The sequence below is a fragment of the Oncorhynchus mykiss genome, unplaced genomic scaffold (genome assembly GCF_057628025.1).
Source record: "Oncorhynchus mykiss isolate SJ-2025 unplaced genomic scaffold, ASM5762802v1 scaffold96, whole genome shotgun sequence".
Lineage (NCBI taxonomy): Eukaryota > Metazoa > Chordata > Actinopteri > Salmoniformes > Salmonidae > Oncorhynchus > Oncorhynchus mykiss.
Genome location: NW_028322095.1, coordinates 138,666 through 150,950, shown reverse-complemented (window position 1 = coordinate 150,950; position 12,285 = coordinate 138,666). Strand labels below are relative to the sequence as shown.

Sequence of the window (12,285 nt, the reverse complement as noted above, 5' to 3'; positions counted from 1 at the left end):
GTGTGTCATCATAGTGCTCTCTGATTGGTGGTCATCATTTGGTGTGTCATCATAGTGCTCTCTGATTGGTGGTCAGACTTGCACAGGTGGAACAAACTTTAACTTGCGTATTTTTACAATTGAATGTCATTGAGGAAACAGAAAGGTGTCATAATGTATTTTTTCCTTCAAACATCCTTTTTGAATTGAAAAGTAATGGAAGACGTAACCATCTAGTATTTCAACAGCATCTGTAATCTGATTACAATATTCATCTAGTATTTCAACAGCATCTGTAATCTGATTACAATATTATTGCCGGTAACGTAACTGATGGTTATCAGATTACATGTAATCAGATACTCCCCAACCCTGCCTGCATGTGTCATACCATTTTGTTTGAAGCTAGAAGGGAGAGAGCACAAGCATATGTCAGTCATTGGAGTTATTCCTTTGACAGTGTGCTTTCCCAGAAACCCCTGAATTATTTCACTTCCCTGTGGAACTTTTTATTTCACCTTTATTTAACCAGGAAAAGCCATTTGAGACACAGAGTCTCACGGGAGGCCTGGTCGAGAAGGCAGCAGCAATCAACACAACAGTAGAGTAGTGTTCAACAGGAAACATTTACACTCCTTCTGAGCAGAGTAATGTTCAACATGAAACACAGTCAGCACAACCACATGACCCCACCTACAGGAAACACAGTCAGCACAACCACATGACCCCACCTACAGGAAACACAGTCAGCACAACCACATGACCCCACCTACAGGAAACATTTACACTCGTCCTGAACAGAGTTTTGCACCAGAATTTTAAAATAATGTTCGTATTAGTAGATAGATACATTCAGACGTGTTCAGTGAATTATTCAAATCATGTACAGACGTGTTTTATTGTTGCATTACACAAAACAGAGAACATACAGATATCTACAGTGCCTTGCGAAAGTATTCGGCCCCCTTGAACTTTGCAACCTTTTGCCACATTTCAGGCTTCAAACATAAAGATACAAAACTTTATTTTTTTGTGAAGAATCAACAACAAGTGGGACACAATCATGAAGTGGAACGACATTTATTGGATATTTCAAACTTTTTTAACAAATCAAAAACTGAAAAATTGGGCGTGCAAAAATATTCAGCCCCCTTAAGTTAATACTTTGTAGCGCCACCTTTTGCTGCAATTACAGCTGTAAGTCGCTTGGGGTATGTCTCTATCAGTTTTGCACATCGAGAGACTGAACGTTTTAACCCATTCCTCCTTGCAAAACAGCTCGAGCTCAGTGAGGTTGGATGGAGAGCATTTGTGAACAGCAGTTTTCAGTTCTTTCCACAGATTCTCGATTGGATTCAGGTCTGGACTTTGACTTGGCCATTCTAACACCTGGATATGTTTATTTTTGAACCATTCCATTGTAGATTTTGCTTTATGTTTTGGATCATTGTCTTGTTGGAAGACAAATCTCCGTCCCAGTCTCAGGTCTTTTGCAGACTCCATCAGGTTTTCTTCCAGAATGGTCCTGTATTTGGTTCCATCCATCTTCCCATCAATTTTAACCATCTTCCCTGTCCCTGCTGAAGAAAAGCAGGCCCAAACCATGATGCTGCCACCACCATGTTTGACAGTGGGGATGGTGTGTTCAGCTGTGTTGCTTTTACGCTAAACATAACGTTTTGCATTGTTGCCAAAAAGTTCAATTTTGGTTTCATCTGACCAGAGCACCTTCTTCCACATGTTTGGTGTGTCTCCCAGGTGGCTTGTGGCAAACTTTAAACAACACTTTTTATGGATATCTTTAAGAAATGGCTTTCTTCTTGCCACTCTTCCATAAAGGCCAGATTTGTGCAATATACGACTGATTGTTGCTCTATGGACAGACTCTCCCACCTCAGCTGTAGATCTCTGCAGTTCATCCAGAGAGATCATGGGCCTCTTGGCTGCATCTCTGATCAGTCTTCTCCTTGTATGAGCTGAAAGTTTAGAGGGACGGCCAGGTCTTGGTAGATTTGCAGTGGTCTGATACTCCTTCCATTTCAATATTATCGCTTGCACAGTGCTCCTTGGGATGTTTAAAGCTTGGGAAATCTTTTTGTATCCAAATCCGGCTTTAAACTTCTTCACAACAGTATCTCGGACCTGCCTGGTGTGTTCCTTGTTCTTCATGATGCTCTCTGCGCTTTTGATGGACCTCTGAGACTATCACAGTGCAGGTGCATTTATACGGAGACTTGATTACACACAGGTGGATTGTATTTATCATCATTAGTCATTTAGGTCAACATTGGATCATTCAGAGATCCTCACTGAACACCTGGAGAGAGTTTGCTGCACTGAAAGTAAAGGGGCTGAATAATTTTGCACGCCCAATTTTTCAGTTTTTGATTTGTTAAAAAAGTTTGAAATATCCAATAAATGTCGTTCCACTTCATGATTGTGTCCCAGTTGTTGTTGATTCTTCACAAAAAAATACAGTTTTATATCTTTATGTTTGAAGCCTGAAATGTGGCAAAAGGTCGCAAAGTTCAAGGGGGCCGAATACTTTCGCAAGGCACTGTATGTAAAGACACGTCAGAGCTCAAACACATCAATAAATAAATGGACCAGATCGTGATAAGAATATACATTATACTCACAAAGCAACCATTCGTTGTTCACCGATGCCCATATCCTTCCTCACAATAGTTTTTCTGGTGGCCAGTCATCCCAGATAATCAGTGATTGATTAGGACAGGAGCTCACCGGAACTGAGTCCCGCCACCTCAAATGTTCTACTGCTCCAGTTCCTGCACCTCTGATAGAATATTAGCTTGACAGAATATACATTACATTTGCTTACTGCTGAGAGCTAAAATGGTCGGCTTGACATACCAATATTGATGTTGAATCAACGAGGATATTTACAAATATTTCCATGTGTCTAAACCATGGGTCCTTAATGACATCAAAGAAATGCTACATACAGTACAAGGTGAAGCAGTGGAGTAGGAGGAGTTCCCATATTGTCCACATGGTCCATCAATAGCTCTGGTCCATGGTGTTATGTATGTGTGGCTTGCTGATGCTGAGCCTTCTGTGAAGCTGAAAGTAGCGCCCTGGGCCAGAGCTAGTCCAACATAGTGTCTCCTAGCTGTAGTAAAGATAGATCCAGGGGTTGGTACAGCTGTTTAGACTGGCAAGCAGCATGATGATGACAAACAGTGGACCTGAGAGAGAGAGAGAGAGAGAGAGAGAGAGAGAGGGAGAGGGAGAGGGAGAGAGAGAAGGGGGGGATATGGCATGATAAAAATAGCACTACAGGTTTCCACAGAAAGAATTGGAAAGGTCATGCAAATCAATGGAACTGGAGGCCAATCAGTGTGATTAAACTAGATACCTGTGGCTTCTAGATACCTGTGGCTTCTAGATACCTGTGGCTTCTAGATACCTGTGGCTTCTAGATATCTGTGGCTTCTAGATACCTGTGGCTTCTAGATACCTGTGGCTTCTAGATACCTTTGGCTTCTAGATATCTGTGGCTTCTAGATATCTGTGGCTTCTAGATACCTGTGGCTTCTAGATACCTGTGGCTTCTAGATACCTGTGGCTTCTAGATACCTGTGGCTTCTAGATACCTGTGGCTTCTAGATAACTGTGGCGTCTAGATACCTGTGGCTTCTAGATACCTGTGGCTTCTAGATACCTGTGGCTTCTAGATACCCGTGGCTTCTAGATACCTGTGGCTTCTAGATACCTGTGGCTTCTAGATATCTGTGGCTTCTAGATACCTGTGGCTTCTAGATATCTGTGGCTTCTAGATACCTGTGGCTTCTAGATACCTGTGGCTTCTAGATATCTGTGGCTTCTAGATACCTGTGGCTTCTAGATATCTGTGGCTTCTAGATACCTGTGGCTTCTAGATACCTGTGGTTTCTAGATATCTGTGGCTTCTAGATAACTGTGCTCCTAACAATGTAGTAAAATGACAAGCAGGTACACAAATAAAATTGAATGTACCATTTGTGGGCGCTGTACTGGGACTCCATGCAGACCACAACTGGACCACAAAGAAGGGGCTCCAGCATATCGAGTAGACCATAATGATGACGAATGTCATTTTGACCGTCTTCAACATCGCGCTCGAGACCCCTTTGGTGCCCGTGCGCCTGTCGCTCGTGGAAGCCTGGAGCGCCTTTCTCTTCATGTTAAAGTATATCCCCGTGCATATTTTAATCTGGCAGTACAGCAAGATGATAACCGGGAGAACAAACACTGATAAAGTAATCCAGCTGATGTATATTTTAGAACCCCAAGGTTCGATAAATGTCGCCCAACAATCATACAGGTTGTCCTCTAGTTCTTGGAGAGAGAAGATGAAGAGTTGCGGAGTGCTGAAAGCCAGAGAGACCAGCCACGCTGCGCCTATGGCGACGTACCTCTTAAAAGAACCCTTCAAGAACGACACCATGGGTTTGCAGACCGCATGGTACCGATCTATGGTCATGGCCACTATCATGTATGTGGAGGCGAACATCCCAACCACCTGAAGATATTTCACCGACCTACAGACGAAATCTGAGCCCCGGAACCGGTGCGTAATCTCCATGCAGAACTGCGGTAGGACTTGGAAGAAAGCGACCACTAGGTCCGCAAAACACAGGTGCAGAAGGAACAGTTGGGTCCTTGTATTCATCTTGCGCTTCCTCCAAAGTGCATGCAGAAGGCACAAATTCCCACATGTGGCTAAGACAAAAATCAATCCCAAAACCCCAGCTTTTATAAGCGCAAAGTCGTGTTCACCTGTCTCATCAGTTCCTCCCGCGTCCTCCCGCTCCGAACTGCCATTGCCACTATAATTGAGTTGTAAACTCATTGTCCCTTACAAGATTTTTTGGTTACCATTTTTTTTCCATTGTTAATTATGTTCAGAAAATTAGGTCCAATACTTTCCTATTGGCAATTCGGCCACTATCTCTCGCCCGATGATGCGCAGTAGTTCTGCGCAGCAGCAACAAGTGCTGGTAGCTGGTAGTAGCGTCGTATTTGCCTGACGACTCACCCTGAATTTGCTGCTCCATTGATAGCTACATACCTTCAAGAAACGTCAGTTTGGCCGCCCGGCGCTATGTGGTTGGGTAACCCTGCAAGCATCGTCTGTCTATGACATGTTGTACGGGCCATCACCGTCCCAGAAAAGATGGGCAGCAACGACAGGTGCACCAGAGCTGGAGGCCTGTTTAAATATGGCTCTGGATGCACGGATGAAATCAGAATGTGCTGTATAGGTAGGTGCGCAGTGCGCATTCCCAGAGTGTAATGAACATCTAGGCTTCAATATGAACACCTCCCCTGGCTTCACACGTGAGTGCACATTCATTTCCTTCAATGTCCCTCATTTCCATTTTCTGTCAATATTAATTGTAGACATAGACCAGTACTTTGTGACCATCAGCCACATGGGCCTAATGAAAAGCCTTTCTTCCACAGAATACAAAAGGAATAGACGACATCCACCCCTAAACTAGACTCTTTCCAATTGAATCCATGTTGAATATGATTGATAAAAGTCAGGTATAAGGACTTGTATCCTTTACAATGTAATGTAAAAGAACATTGGTGTTTCCCCCTCAGCATCCATGTATCAACATGACCCATGTGGATTTAGAAGCATCAAGTCAACATCTGTATTGACTGGTCACTTCATATTCCTGGAGGAAATGAATTCCTAGAGATGCAGACGGTGGTAAATGTCATATTGTGACATGATGTGTTTCTACCGTTACTCTGGGCTCTGTGAGAGCACTTCTCTCAGTCCTGTTTCACCCAGGTCCTTTGTGACAGTCGTGAAGAAAAGGTGATTTGTACAGTACTTATCAGCAGGAAGGCACATATCTGACAGGATGTATTGAAGCTGAGATTTGTGTCTAGCAGCTTGCAGATCCTTCGCTTCTGAGTGTTACAGTGTGCTGAGTGCTGTTATTCATTATCCACAACCTCTCCACACCATGACTGTGTCCCAAATGGCACCCCATTCCCTACATAGTGCACTACTTTAGACCCTATGGGCCCTGGTCAAACGTAGTGCACTATATAGGGAATAGGGTGCCATTTGGGCCTCACATCACATCATGCTAGAATAAAAGGCTGTTCTCCATCAGTGTGAGGACACACCGACACTGTTTATGGTGCTGTTAAGTACCACATAATAGTATTTTCCTACTATACATCTATTATGCATTTCATGCCACCCATCCATGCCACCCATCCATGCCACCCGTCCATGCCACCCATCCATGCCACCCGTCCATGCCACCCATCCATGCCACCCGTCATGCCACCCGTCCATGCCACCTGTCTATGCCACCCGTCCATGCCACCCATCCATGCCACCCATCTATGCCACCCGCCATGCCACCCGTCCATGCCACCTGTCTATGCCACCCGTCCATGCCACCCATCTATGCCACCCGTCATGCCACCCGTCCATGCCACCTGCCTATGCCAGCCGTCCATGCCACCTGTCTATGCAACCCGTCCATGCCACCCATCCATGCCACCCGTCCATGCCACCTGTCTATGCAACCCGTCCATGCCACCCATCTATGCCACCCGTCATGCCACCCATCTATGCCACCCGTCATGCCACCCATCCATGCCATCCGTCCATCAATCAATCAAATGTATTTATTTATAAAGCCATTTTTACATCAGCAGATGTCACAAAGTGCTGTACAGAAACCCAGCCTGAAACCCCAAACAGCAAACAATGCAGATGTAGAAGCACGGTGGCTGGGGAAAACTCCCTAGAGAGGCAGGAACAGGAAGAAACCTAGAGAGGAACCAGGCTCTGAGGGGAGGCCAGTCCTCTTCTGGCTGTGCCAGGTAGAGATTATAACAGTACATGGCCAAGATGTTCAAAAGTTCATAGATGACCAGCAGAGTCAAATAATAATAGTCACAATGCTACTTAATACAATGTTTACATACCCTACATTACTCATCTCATATGTATATGTATATACTGTACTCTATATCATCTACTGCATCTTTATGTAATACATGTATCACTAGCCACTTTAAACTATGCCACTTTGTTTACATACCCTACATTACTCATCTCATATGTATATACTGTACTCGATACCATCTACTGCATCTTGTCTATGCCGTTCTGTACCATCACTCATTCATATATCTTTATGTACATATTCTTTATCCCTTTACACTTGTGTGTATAAGGTAGTAGTTTTGGAATTGTTAGGTTAGATTACTCGTTGGTTATTACTGCATTGTCGGAACTAGAAGCACAAGCATTTCTCTACACTCGCATTAACATCTGCTAACCATGTGTATGTGACCATTAACATCTGCTAACCATGTGTAGGTGACAAATACATGTTATTTTATTTTATTTGACAATGGTTGTGAGAGGGTGCAACAGGTCAGCACCTCAGGAGTAAATGTCAGTTGGCTTTCCATAGCCGATCATTTATGCCACCAGTAATGCCACCCACCATGCCACCCGCCATGCCACCCATATTTGCCACCCATCATGCCACCCATCATGCCACCTACCATGCCAACCGTCATGCCACCCACCATGCCACCCACCATGCCACCCGTCGTGCCACCCACCATGCCACACGACATGCCACCCATCATGCCACCCACCATGCCACCCACCATGCCACCCACCATGCCACCCATCATGCCACCCACCATGCCACCCACCATGCCACCCATCATGCCACCCGTCATGCCACCCACCATGCCACCCATCATGCCACCTGTCATGCCACCCACCATGCCACCCGTCATGCCACCACCATGCCACCCATCATGCCACCCGTCATGCCACCCATCATGCCACCCATCATGCCACCTGTCATGCCACCCACCATGCCACCCACCATGCCACCCACCATGCCACCCGCCATGCCACCCACCATGCCACCCACCATGCCACCCATCATGCCACCCACCATGCCACCCACCATGCCACCCATCATGCCACCCGTCATGCCACCCACCATGCCACCCACCATGCCACCCATCATGCCACCCATCATGCCACCCACCATGCCGCCCACCATGGCCACCCACCATGCCACCAATCATGCCACCCACCATGCCACCCGTTATGCCACCCACCATGCCACCCATCATGCCACCCACCATGCCACCCGTCGTGCCACCCACCATGCCACCCACCATGCCACCCATCATGCCACCCATCATGCCACCCGTCATGCTCAGTGACAGGGAGCAGTATGATCAGGGCAACATACACACAGACGTAATGTGCATATATTAGTGATGCTCTAAAGCTCGCTGTCGTAAAGCAGGTCAGAAATAGACCCTTTTAGATGATTCATCCAGTGTTTATCACGTTTCCACTGCTGCGTCTTCTGTCTTCACACATCAACTTTTACACAGCATGTCCTCTATGCCTAAAATATATATATATATATATATATATATATATATATATATATATATATATATATATATATATATATATATATATCGTTGTTGTTCCCCAATGGCTACACTGAAATACACTCTGAAATGAATCTGGAGTGGTACAGTAAAGCTGTATCTAGCTACAGTATACAGTAGATCTGAGCTACACTGAAATACACTCTGAAATGAATCTGGAGTGGTGCTGTAAAGCTGTATCTAACTACAGTATACAGTAGATCTGAGCTACACTGAAATACACTCTGAAATGAATCTGGAGTGGTGCTGTAAAGCTGTATCTAACTACAGTATACAGTAGATCTGAGCTACACTGAAATTATTCTGGAGTGGTGCTGTAAAGCTGTATCTAGCTACAGTATACAGTAGATCTGAGATACACTGAAATGATTCTGGAGTGGTGCTGTAAAGCTGTATCTAACTACAGTATACAGTAGATCTGAGATACACTGAAATACACTCTGAAATGATTCTGGAGGGGTGCTGTAAAGCTGTATCTAACTACAGTATACAATAGATCTGAGATACACTGAAATGATTCTGGAGTGGTGCTGTAAAGCTGTATCTAGCTACAGTATACAGTAGATCTGAGATACACTGAAATGATTCTGGAGGGGTGCTGTAAAGCTGTATCTAGCTACAGTATACAGTAGATCTGAGCTACACTGAAATACACTCTGAAATGATTCTGGAGGGGTGCTGTAAAGCTGTATCTAACTACAGTATACAGTAGATCTGAGCTACACTGAAATTATTCTGGAGTGGTGCTGTAAAGCTGTATCTAGCTACAGTATACAGTAGATCTGAGATACACTGAAATGATTCTGGAGTGGTGCTGTAAAGCTGTATCTAACTACAGTATACAGTAGATCTGAGCTACACTGAAATTATTCTGGAGTGGTGCTGTAAAGCTGTATCTAGCTACAGTATACAGTAGATCTGAGATACACTGAAATGATTCTGGAGTGGTGCTGTAAAGCTGTATCTAGCTACAGTATACAGTAGATCTGAGATACACTGAAATGATTCTGGAGTGGTGCTGTAAAGCTGTATCTAACTACAGTATACAGTAGATCTGAGATACACTGAAATGATTCTGGAGGGGTGCTGTAAAGCTGTATCTAACTACAGTATACAGTAGATCTGAGATACACTGAAATACACTCTGAAATGATTCTGGAGGGGTGCTGTAAAGCTGTATCTAACTACAGTATACAATAGATCTGAGATACACTGAAATGATTCTGGAGTGGTGCTGTAAAGCTGTATCTAACTACAGTATACAGTAGATCTGAGATACACTGAAATGATTCTGGAGTGGTGCTGTAAAGCTGTATCTAGCTACAGTATACAGTAGATCTGAGATACACTGAAATGATTCTGGAGGGGTGCTGTAAAGCTGTATCTAGCTACAGTATACAGTAGATCTGAGATACACTGAAATACACTCTGAAATGAATCTGTAGTGGTGCTGTAAAGCTGTATCTAGCTACAGTATACAGTAGATCTGAGCTACACTGAAATTATTCTGGAGTGGTGCTGTAAAGCTGTATCTAGCTACAGTATACAGTAGATCTGAGATACACTGAAATGATTCTGGAGGGGTGCTGTAAAGCTGTATCTAACTACAGTATACAGTAGATCTGAGCTACACTGGCCACTTTGAAATGATTCTGAAGTGGCGCTGTAACACCACATAGCAATAACTGCAATTCTGTCTTCTATGATCCCCTGGGATTCCCAATATCCCCACTCAGTGTGATTCATCTTTAGGTTGCGGAGCATCGCTCACTGTGTACAATAGACTTTAGAATGAATCTGCAGTCATGCAATAAAGCCATATGAGTGTAATTGACTTCTATATGACCTCATGGGATTCTCTATATCCTCAGCCTCTGTGTGAATCATCTATCGGTTCCAAACATCTGACCATCTCTCTGTGTCTTGTTTACCCCTATCATCAACCTTACCTATACGGTTCCCGGGAGCACAGTGCAAGACCTGGTTGCTATGGGGACTTGTCGTGGTTAAGAGAGAAGGGGAACTTGAATTGGATTGCGCCACTAATATATGGAATTATCTGCTGCCCTTCATAGAAAGGAACAAAATTTCAACATTTACTATTGAGTCACTTCAGAGCACTGTGACAGGAATCTGGATACAGTGTATAATCAGAGAAGACTTTTATTCTATAGATGACAGAACAATGATGACATATGACATAATAATGACGTATGACATAATAATGGGTTTGCTTCTGCTGTATGTTTTTGATTACCTCTATTGAAACTGTTATTACTGTTTGAATGGAACAAAGTGGGAGGGGTTTTGCTATAAAACATCCATGCATCCATATATACACAAACACAAAAATGTAATTGTGTTTAATTTTGGCAGCTAGGATCAACAGGAATATCCAGCAGCACTGTGCCTCTGTGGGTTGTTTCTGTGTTCCTCCAGCAGCACTGTGCCTCTGTGGGTTGTTTCTGTGACCCTCCAGCAGCACTGTGCCTCTGTGGGTTGTTTCTGTGTTCCTCCAGCAGCACTGTGCCTCTGTGGGCTGTTTTTGTGTTCCTCTAGCAGCACTGTGCCTCTGTGGGTTGTTTCTGTGTTCCTCCAGCAGCACTGTGCCTCTGTGGGTTGTTTCTGTGTTCCTCCAGCAGCACTGTGCCTCTGTGGGTTGTTTCTGTGTTTCCTCCAGCAGCACTGTGCCTCGGTGGGTTGTTTCTGTGCTCCTCCAGCAGCACTGTTCCTCTGTGGGCTGTTTCTGTGCTCCTCCAGCAGCACTGTGCCTCTGTGGGTTGTTTCTGTGCTCCTCCAGCAGCACTGTGCCTCTGTGGGTTGTTTCTGTGTTTCCTCCAGCAGCACTGTGCCTTGGTGGGTTGTTTCTGTGCTCCTCCAGCAGCACTGTTCCTCTGTGGGTTGTTTCTGTGTTCCTCCAGCAGCACTGTGCCTCTGTGGGTTGTTTCTGTGTTCCTCCAGCAGCACTGTGCCTATGTGGGTTGTTTCTGTGCTCCTCCAGCAGCACTGTGCCTCTGTGGGTTGTTTCTGTGCTCCTCCAGCAGCACTGTGCCTCTGTGGGTTGTTTCTGTGTTTCCTCCAGCAGCACTGTGCCTCTGTGGGTTGTTTCTGTGCTCCTCCAGCAGCACTGTTCCTCTGTGTGTTGTTTCTGTGTTCCTCCAGCAGCACTGTGCCTCTGTGGGTTGTTTCTGTGCTCCTTCAGCAGCACTGTTCCTCTGTGGGCTGTTTCTGTGTTCCTCCAGCAGCACTGTGCCTCTGTGGGTTGTTTTTGTGTTCCTCCAGCAGCACTGTGCCTCTGTGGGTTGTTTCTGTGCTCCTCCAACAGCACTGTGCCTCTGTGGGCTGTTTCTGTGTTCCTCCATGTTATTACACTCTGTACCAGAGAGTCATTTATTCAACTGGTCTATACACACTACTGGTGATGTAGCTACTGTTTGTGTCATGTAATAAGGGTGGAAATCCAATAAACACATTGAGAACTCTATGGACCTTTAGAGCAGGCACAGGAACAGGAACAGGCACAGAAACAGGAACAGGCACAGACACAGATACAGGAACAGGAATAGATACAGGAACAGACACAGGAACAGGCACAGGAACAGGCACAGACACAGGAACAGGCATAGACACAGGAACAGGGACAGACACAGGCAAAGCAACAGACACAGGAACAAACACAGACACAGACACAGGAACAGGTTCCATTTGGGACCCATCCAGACAGTGGTTTTACATTGAGGTTTGTGAGAATTCGTGGGCACCCCATTATGAGACCTGAATGGACCTTGTCCAATTACCTTTGTTGAAGTCAATGTTCCTCCCAAC

At 44.9% G+C, this 12,285-nt stretch overlaps 1 protein-coding gene across 1 annotated transcript; it reads right to left on the bottom strand.

Annotated features, from left to right (window-relative positions):
• Positions 1 to 2,967: 2,967 nt before the first annotated feature.
• On the bottom strand, positions 2,968 to 4,937 carry LOC110490794 (arg8-vasotocin receptor-like). The gene is made up of 2 exons (XM_036945253.2): positions 3,979 to 4,937; positions 2,968 to 3,188 (listed from the first exon to the last, which is right to left on the bottom strand). The coding sequence occupies exons 1-2, from the start codon at positions 4,832 to 4,834 to the stop codon at positions 3,109 to 3,111; spliced, it is 936 nt and encodes a 311-aa protein (XP_036801148.1). The 5' UTR covers positions 4,835 to 4,937; the 3' UTR covers positions 2,968 to 3,108.
• Between the last annotated feature and the right edge of the window lie 7,348 nt (positions 4,938 to 12,285).

What these genes read in the sequence shown, in the direction of transcription:
- LOC110490794 (XM_036945253.2), bottom strand. Translation starts at nt 4,834, where the DNA reads ATGAGTTTACAACTCAATTATAGTGGCAATGGCAGTTCGGAGCGGGAG. An exon ending in CAGTACAGCGCCCACAAATG is followed by an intron (nt 3,189 to 3,978) that starts GTACATTCAATT and finishes TCTCTCTCTCAG; the next exon opens with GTCCACTGTTTGTCATCATC.